The sequence below is a fragment of the Oryctolagus cuniculus genome, chromosome 1, assembly GCF_051225735.1.
Source record: "Oryctolagus cuniculus isolate XC-2025 breed Fujian yellow rabbit chromosome 1, ASM5122573v1, whole genome shotgun sequence".
NCBI lineage: Eukaryota > Metazoa > Chordata > Mammalia > Lagomorpha > Leporidae > Oryctolagus > Oryctolagus cuniculus.
The window spans coordinates 67528900-67549392 of record NC_142867.1 but is presented as its reverse complement, the minus strand read 5'-3'; the positions used below and the strand labels follow the sequence as shown (position 1 = coordinate 67549392).

Here is a 20493-nt window from a genome sequence, read left to right as displayed (position 1 = left end):
TGGGATTTGTGACACATAATTGAACTAAGACAAAACCACCTGACTTGAGCACCTCTGCGTGAAGGTGCCTGAGGCTGACGAACACACAGGTTACGGCTCCTCTGGCCCCACAGTGGCCAGTCCTGTTTGGTGGCACCAGCACGACGCTACTGGCAGCTAGTCGGGGCACTGTGGTGCCTCCTGCGCCTCCCCTGAGGCCCCAGTGTTCTCTTTCTAAAGTGAGAGTGGCCTAACTCCTGGACTCAGAAGCTACTGAGCACGCACCCGGGTCTCGCATTACACAGGCACTGGGCGCCTGCTCTTCACGACGCTTCTGCGGGGTTAGAAACCGTCACCCTGTATTATGGGAAAACCACCTTGGACAGGAAATAGAAATGGATTTAAAGAGCAAGTTTTCAACTCGAAAGCTACAGTGCTAAGAATGTTCAGCAACTGCCATATTAAAGAGGAAGGACCAGACTCAGACTCAAAGGGTGATGAATTCATTGGCAGAGAGCAGATTGCTTTTCTAAGAGTAGTAACATTTCCTGTACTTCCAAAGTTCTCAATTTAAATAAAGAAAAAAGAAACTAGTTCAATTGAAAAATGGGTAAAAGGCCTGACTAGGTATTTCTTCAAAAGTAGATGAGGGTACTGCAAAAAGTTTGGGGGGAGGGGCTGCAGTGCTATGGCATAGCGGGTGAAGCCGCCGCAGGGGCGCCAGCTCGAGCCCCAGCTGCTGCACTTCTGATTCAGCTCTCTGCTATGGCTGGGGAAAGCAGTAGAAGATGGTCCAAGTCCTTGGGCCCCTGCACCCACGTGGGAGACCTGGAAGAGGCTCCTGGCTCGGATCGGCCCAGCTCCAGCTGTTGCAATGATTTGGGGAGTGAACCAAAGGATGGAAGACCTTTCTCTCTCTGCCTCTACCTCTCTGTAATTCTGCCTTTCAAAAAAAAAAAAATCTTAAGTATGTGGGAAATGGAACTAAAAAATTTTTTTAAAGTTGATATCCACACATAGTTTTTTTGGTATATATTTTCAATGAAATATTGGAAGACCTCTCAAATGTACGGATTTCAACATTTCTGCACCAAAATGAATTTAACTTTTAATTCCATTTTCCACAAACTTTTCAAAGTAGCCTCATACTATCAGCCAACCTGGACAGGAAAAGCCGTTCATTGTAAGTCACCAGCAGAATCATAGCAAGGTACCACTTTACACACTAGGGTGCTACAATCAGAAAGACAAAAAGTGGGGCCGGTGCCACAGCTCACTAGGCTAATCCTCCGCCTGTGGCGCTGGCACCCCGGGTTCTAGTCGTCGGGGTGCCGGATTCTGTCCCGGTTGCTCCTCTTCCAGTCCAGCTCTCTCCTGTGGCCTGGGAGTGCAGTGGAGGATGGCCCAAGTGCTTGGGCCCTGCACCCGCATGGGAGACCAGGAAGAAGCACCTGCCTCCTGGCTTCCATAGCGGCTATTTAGGGGGTGAACCAATGGAAGGAAGACCTTTCTCTCTGTCTCTCTGTCTCACTAACTCTGCTGGTCCAAAAAAAAAGACAGACAAAAAGTGGAGAAACTGCAGCCCGCGCGTGCTGCTGGCAGAAACGGAACACGTGTCCCTGCTGTGGAACACGGGCTGCCAGTCCCCTACAAAGCTGTCCACAGTTACTGTGTGACAGTGATCGCACTCCTACCTAGGCATACACCCTTGAAAAGTTAAACCTCATGTAAAACTTGTGCCCAAGTATTCATAGCAGCATTATTCACAATAGCTTGAAATAATGCAAAAGCTCATCAACTGATGAATGGATTAAAAAAATTGGGACAAAACTATGTGATGGGATGGCCCTAAAGAAAGGGGGCAGGCATTGGGCCTGGCAGTTAAGGTGCCTGCATCTTGATGTCCCTGCGTTCAAGTCCTGCCTCCAGTTCGTGACTCCCCTTTCCCACTAATGCAGACTTTGGAAGGCAGAAGAGATGGCTCAAGTAACTGGGTTCCTGCCTCCCACAGGGGAGACCAGGCGGAGTCCCTGGCTCTTGGCTTTGGCCTCAGCCCATCCCCGTACACTGAAGGTACTTGGGAGTGGACTAGTTGGTGGGAGCTCTATCTCTCTGCCTTCCAAATAAACTTTTTTTTTTTTTTTTTTTTTTTTGACAGGCAGAGTGGATAGTGAGAGAGACAGAGAGAAAGGTCTTCCTTTGCCGTTGGTTCACCCTCCAATGGCCGCCGCGGCCGATGCGCTGCAGCCGGTGCACCGCGCTGATCCGATGGCAGGAGCCAGGTACTTATCCTGGTCTCCCATGGGGTGCAGGGCCCAAGCACTTGGGCCATCCTCCACTGCACTCCCTGGCCACAGCAGAGAGCTGGCCTGGAAGAGGGGCAACCGGGACAGAATCCGGCGCCCCGACTGGGACTAGAACCCGGTGTACCGGCGCCGCAAGGCGGAGGATTAGCCTAGTGAGCCGTGGCGCCGGCCTAAATATAACATGTTTTAAAAGAATGAAAGCACTGATCTGTGCTCCAACATAGATTTAACGTGAAAACATTAAGCAAAGTTAATGCAGTCAGTCACCATATATGGAAGGATTCCATTTATATGACATGTACAGAACAGGCAAATCCATGGAGACAGAAGACAGATTAGAGGCGGCCTAGGGCTGGAGTGGAAGTGGGCTTTCAGAGGTACAGGGTTTCTCCTGTACCAGGGCTGATGGGAATGTCCCAACACTGACTGTGGCAAAGGGTTGCCTGTCTCTGAGAATATACTAAAAACCTCGCAACTGCATGGTTCAACTAGGTGAGTTGTATGGCATGTGGATTTATCAGTAACGTTGTCATTTCTAGGTTCTCCAAGTTCATCATAAACTGCATCTGCAATCTCAGCACTCTTTAACATTTCCTTCACACCGGAGTTCCCTTATCACAGCTTACCCGTTGTGGGGACTCTCCTAATGCTGGATCATTTGCATTGGAACCTCGGCGTATCCATCACAGCGACTGCTCCAAAGCACTTTCAGCTTATCTTACTTACACATTGAAAATACTAATAGCTCTACTGCACTAGGAATTTTATAAAAGAGTGTTTGGAGATCCACATCATCATTTATCCACATAATCAAGAAACCTAAGAGTCACTCTTGTTTTTTCCTTCTTTCATCCTTTATAACCATTTCTCAGCAGGAGGCCCTGTTTATAAATTCCACAGAAGCAAGGTTTTCTGTTTGTTCACTATGGTGTGCCCAGTGCTTAGAACAGTAATTGGAAAACAGAAGGTGCTTAATTAATATTTTTTGAATACAAAAAAATTCATGCTCTATTTGGAATTAACACCTGTAAAACAAAAAATTTTTTTAAAAAATGGGATGAGCGTTTGGCCTAGTAGTTAAGAAGTCACTGGGATGGGTGCACGCGGTTGTGGAGTGCGTGGGTGTGAGTGCGGTGTCCGCTCTTGATTCACACTGCCTGCCACTGTGCACCTCAGGAGGCAGCAGGTGACGCCTGAAGTGGCTGGGTCCCTGCTACTCACACAGGAGATGCGCACTGAGCTCTCAGATCCTGACGGTGACCTGCCCACCTCTGGCTGTGGGCAGCTAGGGAGTGAATCAGTGGATGGCAGCACTATCTTGCTCTCCCTCTCCCTCTCTCTGCCTTCTAAAAAAAAGAAAGAAAAGCAAGTTTAAATCATTCACTGCATAATTTGTTAATACATAATACTTTTTCAAAAAAACAAAGAGTACAGTGGTTTCCTTTGCCATTCCAGTGGCTGCAACATGTTAAGGCTAAATTTTCAAAGGGACACAGGTATAGGCTATGCTCCCAGTATATGTAGAACATAATTTTATTCAAATTTGCTCTCATTACCTGATCCATGAATATTTAAAAGATACTTTATTTTATAAAAACTTACATATGTAAGTAATGGATCGACCATAAACAGAGGGCTTAACCTGGAATACACAGGTAGGCTTAGGGGCTCGTGAACCCCTAAAACTGTATTCTCTAACATGTATACTGGCATGTTTATCTTTTTGGTGAGAGAGTTCATAGTTTAATCAGAGTTTCAAATAAGTCTATGACCCAAGAGAAGATTAAAAAAATGACCTAGCTAGAAACAGTCACAAAGCTTTTAAACATGAATTTGTACAATAAAATAATACCCAACAGCTCCATCTATGGGTAAGTCACTATCACCCAGTAGAAACGCTGGCAACCACCAATGATCGGTGCATCTTACAAATGCTTGTGTTTAAATCTTCAGTGTCACTCTAGTGGACATTTATTAGAGTATCACAGCTTTCTTCTCTGGATGTAGATGCAAAAATCAGGAGACTGTTGATGAATTACTTACAGTACTTCAGCACCAAAAAATTGGGCAGTTATGCTGATATACGTATGTACAGTTCAACATCTGTCAGTCTTAAAATGCTTATTTATAGTGAAATCTATATAAAACCGTTAAAAACTTGTCTATTTACACTTTTAAAAATGGAAAGTCTAGTTTCCTTTGCCACAACTTGCAGAGCTCACTCCTACCCCCCCACCCTTTGCCCTTCACTTGGGAGAGACGGCGCTCACAGGACCAAAACATATTGCTTAAACAAACTGTGTCCTAACAAGGTAGAATGCTGAAAAACATTACATTTGGAACTGTAAATGAACTTTTTATACATTTCAAGGGGCTTAAACCAAAGCATGTCAACGTTATTTGCAAAATCTCAGTCCAACATGAATGTGCAATTTCAATGTTAAGAAAGCATCATATGAACGAATAATCTTTCCTCCTTAACATAACTGAACATTTCCTTTGGGCCAGAAAATGTTTCTTTTCCTCTGCTTCACAGTGAAACATTTTCTAGTAAGTTTTCCTACACGAAGGGATGAGAAAGACGGGAGGTGAAGAGGGTAGATGCTCCTGGTTTACAAGGAATCTGTCAGAAGGCACACGGCCTGTTGTGAAATGTTCACACTTAAATAAATAGAGGACCAGTGTGTGGCCTGGAGCACAAAGGACAACAACACAATAAATTAGCACACAACTGAGGAGAATACACAGCACAGCGCCCGGACAGCACTTCCCACTGAGCAGGGACCTCATCGCCACCATCCAACAGGATCCTTTAATGCCAGTATTTTCTAGCTATTTATAAGCTGAGCAAATGTAAAATGTGAACCAATTCAACACTTCCAGGGATTTGCAAAAAACATACAAGATTCTTTAAAAAAAAAAAAACAAAAACAAAAACAAAAAACCTGTTCTTGTCACATCATTTCAAAATACAAACTATTCACATTCGCCTTTTGTGATGGCATTCTGCTCAGTGGAAACCAGCTGAGGAACATTCGCAGGAAAAGTCTCTCCATTGCCAAACAGAACTGTTCCATCGGCCCCGGTCCCACAGAGAAAGAATATCAGCTTTTAAGTCACTGTAGATGTGCATCTTTTTCTTTTGCCTTTTTTTTTCTTTTTCTATTTTATTTTTTTAAAAAAGTACATTCCCCTGTGAGTTTTGTCTTGTTTTAAAATGCTGCTCCTGCAGCAATATCTTGTTGAAACACTACCATTTCAGGGTCCACAGCCCAAGTATGAGCAAAGTGCTTTTTTAGACATCAAGATATGCGATTCCCTGGACACTTGGTAACCAAGCAGGTTTTAAAGTGCACACTCCTGTGGCCAAAACACTAGGACCGTTCAGCAGAACTCTGAGAGGGGCTGGGCTCCGTTCCATCCTCCGTGCTACTGTCTATGTCCTGCTCCATCGCTGTCTCGTCGTCATCCAGCTGCTGACTGGTGAAGTTGTTGAGCTCGAGAAGCCCACTGGGCTCCACGACCACATTGGAGCTGGAGTGACAAGGAATAGCGTACTGGGGGATGGCCTGGAAGAGAAGACACAGGAGAGCCTCTTTATGGTAAGAAAGGGAAAGCGAAGGACTTCCCCCAGTAACACCAAGGAAGGGAAAAGAAAACGGACACTGATGGGAAGATGACATGCCAGGCACTCTGCTGGGGACTTCTACACAGGACACCTCACTTACTCCCTATGACAGCAGCCACTGGGAAACTGCTACTCCCGGCTTACAAATAGGACACCGAGAGGGTGAGGAATGAATCAAGGTCACACAATTGGTCAGGGTTAAAGCTGGTATTCAAACCCAAGTCTAGTCAACTAAAAGTGACCTTTCTAACCCTTTATGGCTACTTTTAACAAAGGAGGCTACTTAACTCAGGAGGCAGACTTGTAATAGTATTTTCATTTGATCATTCAGCAAATTTATATGTAAGCGTTGCCCAAATTTTTCTTTTTCTGATCTACAAGATGATTAATTTGCTGACATCACAGAATGTTTTAAGCCTCTTGGTGGTTCAAAGGGGAAGTGATTTGCAGTGATCCATATTGAAAATCAGAGCAGTAAAGGCACTGAGGAACAACCGAGGCTAAAACTTGCCATTTAAACCATGAACACCCAGCAAATGAGCAGCCAGTGTGGGCCTCAGCACCTACTGGGAGTGATGTTAGGGGCACTCTGCCTTGTTAAATTCCTTACCATGGCTCCAGTCTCATGCCAAACTCACTTGTACCTTAGGGCATTTGCACTTGCCTGTCCCTCTTCCGGGAATACTTTGCAAGGCTGGCCCTGCCCTATCATCTGCATCTCAGCACAAATACTTACAGAAGCCTTCCTTCCCCAGCCCAAAGTAGTATTACACCCTACATGTATTACACTGCTTCATTCCCTTCCTCGTGGTTATCATCTGCTTGGTAAATTGCTTTCACCCTTGAAACTTAAGCTTTAAGACAGTACCAACAGAACTCAGATCTTGATTATCTTAGTCATTGTTGATGCCCAGAACCCTGAAGAAGGGCTGAGATGCTCACTAAATAGTTGATAACACGAATGCTACATTGTTAAAAACCTCAGAACAAAGTTGAATGTCAGCACTTTGTAAACACACCTGACCAAAATAATCTTTTACTGGGGAGGAGGTGAAAATTTAATTATACCATTGCCAAGAAAAACACAGATGCCCAGGCATTGATTTGAGGGTAGTGGAGTTTTGTTTGTTTCTCCCCAACTTTCATATAGTTGAGTATTATGAAAAAGTATTAGATGGGGTAAAAAGACCTAGATTTTCATTCAGCTCTGGCTCTGACTTGCTGTGGGTTTCTTAAGCAAGTCACTCCACTTTTTTAGCCTTAGCTTAATCTTATAACATCAATTAGTTAAATGAGATATGCTCTAAAGATTCTTCCAGTTCTAAGAATCTATGAATTCTCTGTCAAGATAGAAGAATATATCCATCTTGTTTATTACCCAACCTCAGCACTTAGTACAATGCCTGGAACATGGCAGTTAAATAACACACATGGAATGAATGAGTGAAAGAATGAATGAAATACAGATGTTCTATTTACTCAAAACAATACTTTTCATCCTAAGTATTTCATATCAAGCACACTGAATTTTTATAGAATATTCTTCAGGGAATCAAAGCCCTTCAGTGTTCCCCCACTCATTCCCACAGGTATTTTACTGAATCAGGAAAATCAGCAATTTAGATGAAAGTTAAAAACAAACGGTAAGAACTGAAAGTATTCTAACAGTACACTAGAGAGGCGTAGGACAACGGGAGTCAGCTGTATGGAGTGTTGCTCTGGTTCAGACGCCTGACCAGGCGCTTCACAGACATTTGCTCACTTCATCTTCAGTACCACCCTGTGAGACAGCTGTTACTGTCTCCATTTCACGGGTAAAGAAACAAGCACAGAGGTCAACTCAGCTGCCTAAAGCCTGTTACCTGCTGTTACGGAATGATTGTAAGTGGAAATCAAAATCAAGGAATCTCTTACTCCAAAACCTTGGTTCTTATCATTCTGCTGCCTCCCTCTGACACAGCACTCCCAGCACATGGGACGTGCTACAAGTTCGCTCCGACTTCTGCACAGAACCCGTTTATTAGCTACCATCCTGGATTCAAAGCAAATTACATCCTCACTCCTGTTCATAATACAGAAAAATACTTTCCAAATAAGCTATCCAAAATAATCTTTAATTCACTGAGAATACCAATCTAAATCCCTAGTAGCCACAGTGAATTTGAGTAAAAATGGTCACCTATTAGACAATCCCTATGAGTCAGGTACTGTGCCAGGTGCTTAATTTCATGTCACCCTTACCTCAATCCTATAAAGCAGGCATTTCTTGTTCCCATCAGTGATGAGGAAACTAAGGCAGGGTGAAGTTAAGCAGCCTTGCCCAAAGCCACACAGCCAGGGAACCACTCACTTTCCCTCGTACCCTACCTCTTCAGGGCAAAATTTTACAAATCACAACAAATTCTTCTGTCCATAATTATTTAATTCACTACCATTTGTTTTTGCAGAAGGAAACAAATTACTGGAATAGTTCGATGGCTATTTCTACTGGCCTTTCTACATTTCCTCACAATTAAATCTACCTGAACTGGGTTAACACTGGTTTACAATAAGAACTTTCAAGTCAGACCACAATGAACTTATGGCAAACCCTAGGCTCTCCATATTTCAATAAATCCAAATTCTCAGTTAACTAAGTTATGCTGTCCTGATACTTTTCAAAGTACCAGTTTAGCAAGAAAAAAAAAAAAAAGAGACAAAATGTCAAAAAAAAAAAAAAACCCAACAAAATATTAATGGGGGTTAGGGGACAGAGAGGAAGAGAGAGAGAGAGAAAAAAAAAAACACAATTCCCAAAGGCTAGCCTAGACTCAGTAACTCTTCAACCTGGTCTATCATGTGTGATGACAGATGACTTTCAGAATGAAAGGAATGTGAGGCGTAGGAAGATCTATGGATATTTCCACTATGGATACTTCCATTATGTTAAACTAGCCTGTACTTACCAAGGTGTGACAATAACCATAACAGGATTTTTAAAATAGCAATTGAAACAAAAAGCCAAGTGTATGGTTAATCCTAAATTACACAATTAAATTACTTAGAAATATCCCCACAGAACATGTTTCTCCAAACATTCCAATTAATTGAGGTTTGATTGTTCTAAGAACCACAAATTTAGATCAAGAACAGAACTGTTTTTCCAAGGAGAGTCCCTGTGCAATCCAGTTATATTCCAAGATTCTTCGACCAAAGACTGAGAAGCCCAAAATTTGAACCCAGGAAACTGCTAGTGTTCCAGGCTGACTTGCTGAGTCAGCACACTGGCAGGTATGGCTCGCATCTTAAAAATCAAGCTGACACACGGGCTCAGGGCCCTCCACTGCCTCTACAGTGTGCTGTGTGACAACATCCATCAATTTTCTGATTCTCCTCCAGAAAATAAATAAATTTGCTTATCTGTAATAAGTATTAAGGCGAATTTGTCGTACGCTGTCTCAAAGATAATCTCTGTGTCTTCTTGCCATCTTGGCTTCACTCTTCCTGTGACATCCCCAAATATACCAAACCCACAACCCCCAAGGTGCCCATGATTTCTCATTTTCCTTTCGATTCTTACCTGGATGATAATTTCTGCGGGGCTCTCTTCAGCTTTCTTTTGGCCTACATTCTGAATACGCATGAACTGGCCTGTCGGAGGCACTCCTGGTGCATCGATTTTCCTTGTCGTTAGGGGAGGGCCAACAGCAGATGGACTTGAACAGGACTCTCTACATTTCTGTTGCTGGGGAGTGGAATTCGCCATCCCTGCCACCACCATGTGGGTGGAGGGTAATGATCCTGTTTCACCAGTGAGCATGCTAGTGGCAAGAACTTTCTTTGGGGGATCCACTACCATATGCTCTACATTTGTATCAATCTGAGCTTCCATCAAAGACATTTTCAAAATGTCTGACACTGCTGTCTTCTCAGAGGCCTGAATGGGAGATATGCTTGTAACTGGTGCTGTCAGCTTAGGCACGGAGCTGCCACCAGTTATCTTTGTAACTGTGGGAGGCTGGCGCCCCTCAAAAGTTATCTTTGTAACAGAGGATCCTTGGGTTATAATTGGCTGCTCCACCTGAAAATAAATTGGGGTTGTGTGTGTTATAGCTACATCTCTTTGAAGAAACCTAATCCAACACCCCAGACAGCATGGCAAAAGAAACATTCGTGCAGTATACTAGGGCAGTAGACTAGGGAGGCATTTTGAAGCTCAGTGCTCCAGTAAGAGGGCTGGATGGGAAGGACCTGGTTACTTTTAAGGAACCTAGGGAAAGAGAAGGGTTGAAAGAACCTTTGTTCAGCCGGCCAAGGTTTATAGCAATAAAGGAAAAACAGAGTCCCAGCAGCCTAGTTTTCCTTTAGGATTTATATCCCCACACAGTATATCTTCAACCTGGCTCAAGTTATGTCATATAATCTTCAACTTTTTAAAATAAAAAGCTTTTGTTTCGATCTTTTGCTTCAAAATACATTTATACAAACATATTCTCTCTAAATATGCATTTATGGTATACACATACACACATATATCACTCAAGTCACTGATTTTTCTAAAATAATTTTTCTTCCAAAAATCTACATAATTCCTCGGCAATCTAGAACATAAATTTAGAAGATAAATGATGCATTAACTAGATGGCGATGATGGAAACTACAAAGGAAGATGTCAATAAAGTTTCTTAAAATACTGCGATTTACTTAAGTCTCATTGCCACAGAAACAGAGAGTTCACAGGCATTGAAATAAATATTTTATACTTAAAAAAAACGTAACTCGGGGATTTCGCTTCTACGTACTGTCGGTCAATGCTGAAGTGATTTCATTAAAAACTGCCTGGAAAATCAAGTTCTGAGCGCTACGCTTTTTTTCCTCCTAGGTTAATGCGTGCATTTCTTCCCTAAGGTCAACCTTCTGACGGGGCAAAGTAACCCCAGCGTAATGAGGCTTTTGGGTTTCCTCTTGCCAGGAGAAAGCACCGCTATCATGAAAGGGCCGTGATGTTCTCATTTTTTTTCCGTGAACAGAGAAGTTTAACTTTGCATGCTATCAATATTCCGTTACCTGGCTTGCCGGCTGTTTCTCTGACGAAGCTGGGAGCGACATTTGGCTCTGGGGGGTTTGGGGTTGCACGTAGATTTTTGGTTGGTTCGGAGCCTGCTGCAGTTTAGGGAGCTGCTGCGTGGTTTTCACTGCCAGCACCTGTACTACAGTTTGCGGGGGCTGTGCCATTAAGGTAGGAAGCTGCCTGTCTTTGGCCACCATGGGATGCTGTGTGTGCTGTACATCTGGCTTGGGCTGTGCTTGTTCTTGCTGGAGAGGGGTGAGTTTTTGATGCCTGATGGAAAGCTGGGGCATTTGCGGGAGTTTGTGCTGGAGCTGGTCTGCCTGCAGGTGGATGGTCTGCTTCTGTTTAGTCTGGAAGCACTGCAGAGTTTTCACTTGCAGCTGAGTCTGTTCCAGCTGGGGCTGGCTAAGTTTCTGCTGTTTAGCTGACTGTGACTGAGTCAGGGCAGATCGGTAAAACAGACCTGTCTGAGGGTCTAAAGTGTCCATCTCTTCAACCTCGCCCTCCTCAGTTCCAAGTTCCTCGCTGTGTTTGGTAAAAGCAGTGTGACTGCTTAATGCCTAAGTAAAAAAGGCACAAAGTAAGAATGAAATAAGAAAAACACCTACATTGCTACATTTTCCTCAAACTGGAAAAGACTTGTTTAAGAGATTCAGTCAACACTTTTTAAAAGCGCCTAAAAAGACCAAGAAACCTAAAAGGGGCTTTTAGATAGAAACTTGTAATCTCAACCCTTAGACACTAATACTCCAAACACTGGTCTACTCACTACTACAGGGCCCAGATCTCACAGATTAGAGGAATACGATGGCCCTCCAAGAACAGCCCAACACAGAAAGAGAAGAGAAGGGCTCCCTGGCTCAGGAAGTAGCTGCCCCAGCTCTGCAGGAGACGCCGATCTGTCTAAAGCAAGAACGCCGCTACCAAGGAGTGAAGTGGCCAGAAAAAAGCTGCCGGTCAGAGAGGCCCCCTGTGGCCATGTCTGGAAGCTGAGGGGTGTTGTCTCTGAGACACGCCCACCCAAGACCCCATAGAGGGCCTCCCTGGCAGGTGGTGGTGGGCCTGCAGGCTTCACCAAGGTCTGCGGGAACCACCACTCTCTCAATTACTCCTCCCAGGCCTGTGGCTCAGATTCCAACATCCTGTACCCCCACCCCAGCTTCCTAGAGACCTGGCTCCCAGGAGGGAAGGAGACTGGGGAGGTGACCGTTGGGAGGGAGACTGCTTGGTGTCAGTTCTAACAGTGGGAGGAGGAGGCGCCATCAGGCCAGCCTGTCTGACCTCTGAGGGGTCATGAGAAAGGTCAAGGTCAGGACCTGCCAGGTAAGGGCCAGACTCCAGGCTGAGACCTGTCACCCAGCAAAACATCGGCCCAGCTGGCTTCCCTCAGTGACACAGTAAGATCTGTGCCATCTCCATCCTTCCCACTGCCTCAAAACTTCCCCATTCTGAGAGTTAGCTAGAATCCTCCTCTACTGCATGATGATTTTACACATACAGGTTTTTAAGTCAACATTTCTTCACCTTTCAGACGGTGTGCCTACAGCTGCGCCTACAGCTGGTCCAAAGGCTACCAGCTGAGTGATGGTGATTTACGTTACTACTGAAGAGTAAGTCACGCGTAAATCTGCTATCCAGACTATAAGTATACAACAGAGGCAGTTCACTTTGGGCTTACGTCCTGCTCTGCCACCTGGGGCAAGTTACTTAACTTCAGTGAGCTTGGGTTTCCTCACTTGTAAAGTAGGGATAATGCACCCACCTTGAGGATCAGGGTGAGAATGAAACAAGTTAACGTACTTAAAGCTCAAAGCACAGTATCTGACATAAAACCAGCTCATACACATATTCTTCTTTTTCCCTATCCCCCAGATATTAAAACAGATACTTCTGTTTTGTACTAGCTCATTCTCCTTCCTGAGGAATCTCCTCCTCCCTAGTGGGTCACATCAAGTTAAAGAAGCCAAATATTCATTTTCCTACTTATTCATAATGTTCCCATGAGAATTCATTATAAAAGCAAGAAAACCAACCAAAACAAACCTAGCAGCAAATAGCTATTTTCTTTGCACTTCTTTTTTACTCTGATGACAAATTATTCGAAAAGAACAAAATACACAGAAATGGTGACCAATTCTGATGTCATTAGATTCATTCTAAACAGCCCCACCCTCTTGAAATGCTAGCAGTTCACAAAAAATTAAAGAATATGGTTTCTTAATTATTTTCTGCTATTAAGACCCTCAATTCATTTCCTCTACTCCTCACAGATGAAAGAATTAAACAAACAATCAACAATTCAGTTATTTCTCCTCTTAAAACAGGAGATGAAACTGAATCTTATTTCCGAACTGAGGCTCTAGAGAAAAGCAGAAACAGAAGAGACACAACCTGCTGCATGATGTGGGTGATGGCGCCGGGAGAAGCCGCTGGGATGGACTTCACCACCACGGACGTCTGCGTCGCGGTCTGCGACTGGGCTACGTGCTGGAGCAGGGTCCGCTGGGGCTGCGAGGGCTGCTGGGGCTGGGAGCGGTGGCTGACTGAAAACAGAAGAGGTGCTCATATTTCTCTGGAAACTGCGACAACATCTGTAACCAGCAGTCATTCTAAATCAACGGCTGTGAGCCTGCACCACAAAGCGCGGTGTTCTGAGCCAAGGGGCCAAAGATGGAAACCTGCCCTTCTAATGAGGTGTGTGACTCTAAGCAAGCTTCTTATCTCCTCTAGGACCGTTTGCTCATGGAAATAAATGAGTTTTTACAAAAATGAGATGAGAAATGGCTGCGGAAGCACTGTGAAAACTTTCGTCACAATGCAGGGACAAACCCCTTAAAGCTACATCCTCCTGTGACTTGCACTCACTTTCTCAGATGACTTTTATCAAGGCAAGCAAATCTGAAACCCTAGCCTAACATCTTTGAGTAAAGCAAAACAAATTCTATAAGTTCTTGATCCCTATTCCAAATGCAATGCAAACAACAGAAGCAGTGACACTGTCTCACAGCCCTATAGCTTAGTCAGGGTGATACTGCACAAAGAAAATACACAAACACCTTGTTTTTATTGGTGCTATGCAGATGCCTCCTTGTGAAATGAGGTTACAGGCAGCATCACCAGGATTTTGTAAATGTACTATAGTACCTTATGGTACTTCTCAGTATGCTTTATATGTACATTTTAAATTACACAACTTAATAAAATCTTCCATGTTTTCAACCGAACTGGAAAAAGAGTCAGGGTTTACATTAAAACGTCTTTAGAAATTACTGACAATATGACTGAGCAGGAGAAAAAAAAACAAATTATAGTGACTTTAAAATAAAAACAAATTAATGAAGTTTTAAAAATGGAAGCTACCCAAATTAATCATCATAATTATTAAGAGATGAAATGGACTTAAGAAGATCAACTAAAACTATTTAATGATCATCCTCCCTCAAGATACTATAAATGTTTTCATAGTAATTCCCCAGAGTTCTGGAAAGTTCAAGAAACTAACACACACTAAAAAATGATACAAGGCAGCTGACTTTAAAGAAAATTACAATAGGGCTGCAGGCATGATAGGTGGAGACAGTGTGAGAGGTCAAAGGGTGAACATATGGAGAACAGTGGATATGACCTTAACTGGTCCACAGCAATACTGTAAACCAGTCATTTATTGCTGAAAATAACTCCTACTTTTCCCAGCATCAAATTGCTCATTTCTGAGAAAAAAATCTCACTACTGTGCAGGAAAAAAAAAAATCTCTCTTCCTTTCACTAAGTGGAGCTTACCTTTCCTCTACCAGATCAGAGTAGAGCGCATCCATTTAAAGTGGTTCCCCCACACAATCATCTTTTACCTTCAATGACACTACAAATGGATGCACACCACTTACCTAGAAGGGGAAAAGCAACCTCTGTTCCCTCATCAGTGCGTTCTGAAAAGGATAAGTAAGGGGAGAAATCACAGGTCTTTTCATCTAATCATCATGTTATGATCTAGCTTAACCCCAGAGGGTTAAAAAAACAAAACTAAACAAAACCAAACCCTGAGTTCTCCAACACATTGGCCTCTGTTTTAACTAACTTTTGGCTAAATATCTCTTTTAAAAAAAAGATTCTAGATGGCTTTCAATAATCTTAACCAGATTTTCTCTTTGGGTAATTTTAATCTGTTGGTCTTAATAGTATCTCATTATATCCTTCAAATAATTATAATTTTATATTCTCCTTTAATCAGGGCTTAAGAAAAAACAGGAGGCGTTCTCTCCGTGTTGCTTCACAAGCCATCTCTCCTAACTCCATCATGATTCACATAACTGCCCTTAGAACCATCCTAAATCTCAAGGTAATGAAGCACTCAAAACAGAAGGTGGCATTCCAGGTGTGGTCTCAGCAGAGTGAAAGAATCTATTATCCTTCTTGTCTGTCTTCTCCACATATGCCATCCAAAAATCTCACTAGCATTTGCTGTCAGACCACATTTCAAGCAAACAATTAATCTGCTTGCCACCACAACTCCTTAATACTTAGAGGAATTCAAGGTATTCCATATTATTTTCTTTACATTCAAAAAAGGAAGTTGGATTTTACAGTTTCTTTCTCCCTTAACCTACCTTCTCCAACACTAAAATATCCAGACACATAAACACTTATTCGTAGAAAGAAGACATTTTATCTTCTCCCTGCCAGTGCTGCCCTATATTCACAGATGCTGTTTACTTGCCAACTTTATAACATTCTATTGACTTTTTCCCTAGTCACTGAAGAAAGAGTAAATCCCAAGGATGATGTGAATTTTCTCTGAAAACAAATGGGGAAAGAGGTAGAAATACAATGGATATAGTCTCCCCCAAGCAACTATCCCTTGAAATCTAGAGGGGTAGCTCTCCCACCTTAATACTATACTTTAGGAGGACACCTACCAGTAGTGATGTATTCAGCAACTAGCTCTGACTCCACCACAGCGATGGACGGGCTCTCAGGAGAATGTCTCTTTTCCTGGGCCATTTGAATAGGCACTGCCATTTGGCTCAAGTCAATAGTGGGTTGTCGTGGTTTAGATTCCAATTTTTCCTTTACTGAATAAAAAAGTCAAGGGAAACATTAACCTCTATTACAAACAAGTACCCAAACCAGAGTTATCCATGGGAATAATGAACCAGACCTCTGGGGTGCCCTGCTGGCCGTGACTAAGGAGACAGTGAGCTGAAGAGGAAACGGCAGACTGCCGCATGTGGCTGTGTCGGACACAACCTGTACAGCCACCTGCCGACCAGCAAGAAGGACTCGCATGCAATCACACTAACATTCCTCCTTCCTTCTGCTCATTATCTCAGGCTGAACCACTGGGTATTTCCCTGGTACACACTTCCCCTAGGGTGCTTTCTTTCCCCTTCTAAGTTAGTCCCTGGTAGTCTTTAGTTCGCCAACCTAAAAACAGGATTTTAAGCAGTATGCAGCATGGTTTGCTCCAGGGCACAGCTACCCAGAAGAGCACAACAGAGTCACCAGTTTAATTTCATCTATTAAAAATTCAAGATTATCTCCAAAGAAATGTTATAATGTGTTCAATGACTCTTAAAGAATAAAATTTTTTGTGCATGAAGAAAAGACTGTTTTTCTTTTTCTGCAAAAACTTAAGATAAAATGTCTGGAATCAAGAATGGTTTCCCTGAATAAACTCCCTTTCTATCTTATTATCACTTTTCCTGCAAAATCTATTTATTCAAAATTTTCACCTCTGTGAGGCATTACCAGAAATGGCAATTTGTCAAAGACATGGAGCTCAGGAAATGCCTAAGGTTAAAAAAAATAATAACACCAATAAAAGAATTAACCAAAGACTTATATTAAATGACAGTACTCTTTGGGTAGTATAGATGGACACTACAATATAGAGTAACTATTAACTAGGCCCTCTGAATGATCATTCCCACTAAATATATAATGTGACAAAATTAAAGCAATCATTTAAACAAAGACAGCAAAACAAAACAAGATAAATATAAAAGTCACCCCACAAGTAGAAAGGACATTGAACTAGGAATCCAAAGATGTGGAGTCTCACTCTGTCACTAACCAACTGGGTAAACTTTCTAGATCTCGGTTTTCTTATTCATAAAATGAAAGGGTTGCGTGATATATACTCTGACAATCTTTGACCTAATATAATAATCAGTATAATTTAGACAGGCTTGTTCTAGAGTTCATCAAAAATATTTAGTAACTAGAAATAATGATAGGATCTCAGCAAATAAGGACAGCTTTGCATGGAAGCTCAAGTGGCTAATCTACACAGAAATAAATCTGACACTAAACAAGTGAGAAGGTTGGAAAGGGCCCTTACAATGCTTTCTGACCACAACACTGCTTCTCCAACACCCAGGAGGATGGCAGGGCCCTCTGACCTGCCTCCCGTTAGTCCTGGATGCACATGGCAACCTTCTGCATCTCCTTTTGTGTTGAGAAGTGACGGACCTACTCCGGTCTGCTGGCTAGAGGCAACAGGACTGTCCACGGTAAGCGGGAGACAAAGAGGGCAGGGCACAACCTTTTTTCTCTCTCTTCTACTGACTGGGGCCAGTCAGTGCCTCAGTGTTCCTGTGCACATCTTAATGAGTTAACAAGTAAACAAACTGTACCAATGGTTATCAACAAGTCCAGAGGGGCAAAGTGTGCTCAAATAATGGCAAAAAATATCTAACAGTGGTAGTATTTTAGCACAACCCATCTCTAGAGAAAACATGCTTCACTCAGTTGAGCATGTGAATTCATACCTGTTGTCTGTTGGAGTTCTAACAGAGCTTTGATTGTTGAAGTAGCTGATTGTGATTCACTGGATACATCCTGATAAATTATGGTGGGGCTAGTCTCCATTGCAATCTCATGTTCTGACCAATCCTGACGCCGGGAAGCAATTACATGAACTACAGGCTGGGAATCTGTTTTATATTAGTTAAGAAAAAACAAACCCTATAAACAAAGTTTCTCTTTAAAGAAAACAATTTGTTTTTTTGTTTTGTTTTATCTTTGTATTTATTGTAAACTTCATGCATTATCTCCCCAAGAATACTGTAAGCCCCAGAGGCTATAATGTCTTTATTTCTGAATTCACTTATTCATCCATTTGTTAATTCCACAAACTGGACACCTATGTGTCAGAATCTACATTTGTCATCAAAGATATAAAGGTGCTCACAGAATAACCAGAGGATGTTCAAGAAGCACACAGTCTAGTTGGGGAGACAAACATGTAAAAAGACAAGTTACCGTTCAGTGGGGTAATTGTTATATAAATAGGTGTGCATAAGTGTAGATGAGTGCTTTGTGTATAATAAGAACAAAATGCTGTAGGAGTTATATTTTCCCCCAATACACCAGAAAATGTGTTCTGTAACACAGCCTGAACATACTGAGAGGAAATCTTATCTGAGGACCTAGAAGCAGAATACTATAACAGAATACTATAACATGTAGAGTTCCAAGTCTTGGGTCATAATCCCAATTCTATGAATTATTAGCTGGTTGATTCTTTGAGTCTTAGCTTTACTATTTCTTAAATGAAACAAAAAAATCATCTCTTAGCTTCACGGGATTTCTGAGGATACAATGAAGTGATAAATGTAAATAAGCTGAATAAACTATCAGGGACAACAGAAGCACTACTGTGCTCCACTCTAGGACTCTTTGTTAGGTTGAAAGAAAATTACAGCCCTCATTCAAGGCATAGTATATTCATGTTGTACAGGTTTGCAAGTAAATACTAAATGTGCATGAGATCAAGCAACAAATTAATTATTGTTTTCCATCTACAAAATAAGAAGCGTAGACTAAACCACTGCTAACTTCCTAAACTCTCCTGCCCAAGTTACCACATGGAAAGTGTGGAAGATACAAAGGTGTGATTCCTATTCTCAAATTGAAATTATAACAGGGGAAACATAAAATGAAGATGTATGACTTTTTATCTTAGGGTAAATATAAAATGGTTAGGACAAACAAGGCAAATATATAGAAAACAAGGGACTGCTTTGAATTGGGATGGTCAGTAAAAGCATACAGAAAATTGATAAGAATTCAAGTAGCTCCAAAACAAAAACAAATACTACAGAAAAGTCCAACTCTTTATGAACCAAATGTTTTTGAAAGCCACAAATTTACCTAAAATATTGGGAAGAGAAGAGGAACTCTTCAAACAAAACAATCTTCCTAAAGGAAAAAAAAAAAACACAACTATATACTGTACTTAACTAGAATTGGTGATCTATTTCCCCACCAAAACACTGAGTAGAATACCACACTAGGGATGTATAACTTCTGTTAAACTTAAACAAGCAAACAAACAGCAGAGAGCTAAAGGACACCATCCTGCAATACCAGGTGCCATATGAAGCAGATAACAATTATTCTCTGTTCATCCTAAGTGGACACGTAGAACTGAAACGTAAGGGAACTCATTAGTCATTACGTCTATGCAAACCTTAGAAATGTTCATGATAATATAGGCAAAGAGTGACTTCACAGTCTAATTCCCTGAGACACATTTATCTAGAAGAAAGCAGAGATTGTGTTGGTAGAGACAAGGCAGAAATAGGAAAAAGGAAAGCAAATTTCCACATGAGAGCACCTATCAGAGACCATCACCGCAAATAACATCACCCCTTACAGGCTAGGGGGAGTGTTCTGCTTTCTTCTGTCCATATTCAGACAAAGCAAAACACCACTGCAGCAACCCCAACAGCTGCGACACAAAACCGTGCATGCGAATGGAAGTGAAAACCACACCTGGACTGACTCTTCTCACTATTTTTGGCTTATTCTGAGACCTAGATAAATTTGCTTCCTATCAAGTCTGCCCCTGGAGGCAAAGAGTGCGATCACTAGGACACCAGGAGCTTGATCTCACGAGAGCCACCTGCTTAAGGAAAGCAGCCCCTCAAGGGTTTTTCCACGCAGGTCATTTAACCAGTATTTCTTAGACACATGTAAAATGTTAGTACTAGAGATGCACACTTCAGTACTCTATCTAAAGGCAGATTTAGGCATCTCTCTAAAAATATCTCTGATGTCTTTTTTTACAAAATACCTATATCACATGCTCATAGAATCTTAAGACTTTTCTGATAGAAAAAAAAAAAAATCTTAAAATTTGCCTAATGCCAGCATCAGTCCTATTCTAAGATCTTCACAACAACATCCCTGGCAGCCTGGGAACTCCAGCAGCAGAGAACTCACTACCGCCTGCTTGTTCACTAACCTCCTTCCATCTCTGTTCCACTATGCCAACAGAAAAAGGTCTCCCTGGGACTTCTACTCAGGGGCATAGTGTCCAGCCAGGTATCCATCAAAAAACCAACTGGTTTCCTCTTCTAGATCACGGTCCTCAAGCTAACTGACAATTGCTCCCATGTTTTCCCCGACCCAACCCACTCCATCTTCTCTTCTCTAATAACAATCCTGCCTCTACTAGCCATTCCTTATACAAAATGATTCCCAGAAATGTTATCCATATAAAACCTCCCTTCTAAACTAAACCTAAG

General features: G+C 42.2%; 1 protein-coding gene across 50 annotated transcripts in view; it reads right to left on the bottom strand.

The window, feature by feature from the left end:
• Positions 1-3802: 3802 nt before the first annotated feature.
• Positions 3803-20493, bottom strand: part of EMSY (EMSY transcriptional repressor, BRCA2 interacting) — a 94496-nt gene continuing 77805 nt past the window's right edge. For 12 of the 50 annotated variants that reach the window (XM_002708680.6, XM_089331182.1, XM_002708683.6 and 9 more), the window contains 7 exons: positions 17731-17895; positions 15877-16032; positions 14848-14889; positions 13355-13506; positions 10960-11523; positions 9473-9973; positions 3803-5854 (listed from right to left, as the gene is read on the bottom strand). In XM_002708680.6, coding sequence (XP_002708726.1) covers positions 5660-5854; positions 9473-9973; positions 10960-11523; positions 13355-13506; positions 14848-14889; positions 15877-16032; positions 17731-17895 — 1775 coding nt within the window. In that variant the 3' untranslated portion in view covers positions 3803-5659. Of the gene's footprint in view, positions 5855-9472; positions 10163-10959; positions 11524-13354; positions 13507-14847; positions 14890-15876; positions 16033-17730; positions 17896-20493 lie in introns of all 50 variants that reach the window. The other 38 variants (XM_070075666.2, XM_002708681.6, XM_089331183.1 and 35 more) reach the window with 9 other exon arrangements.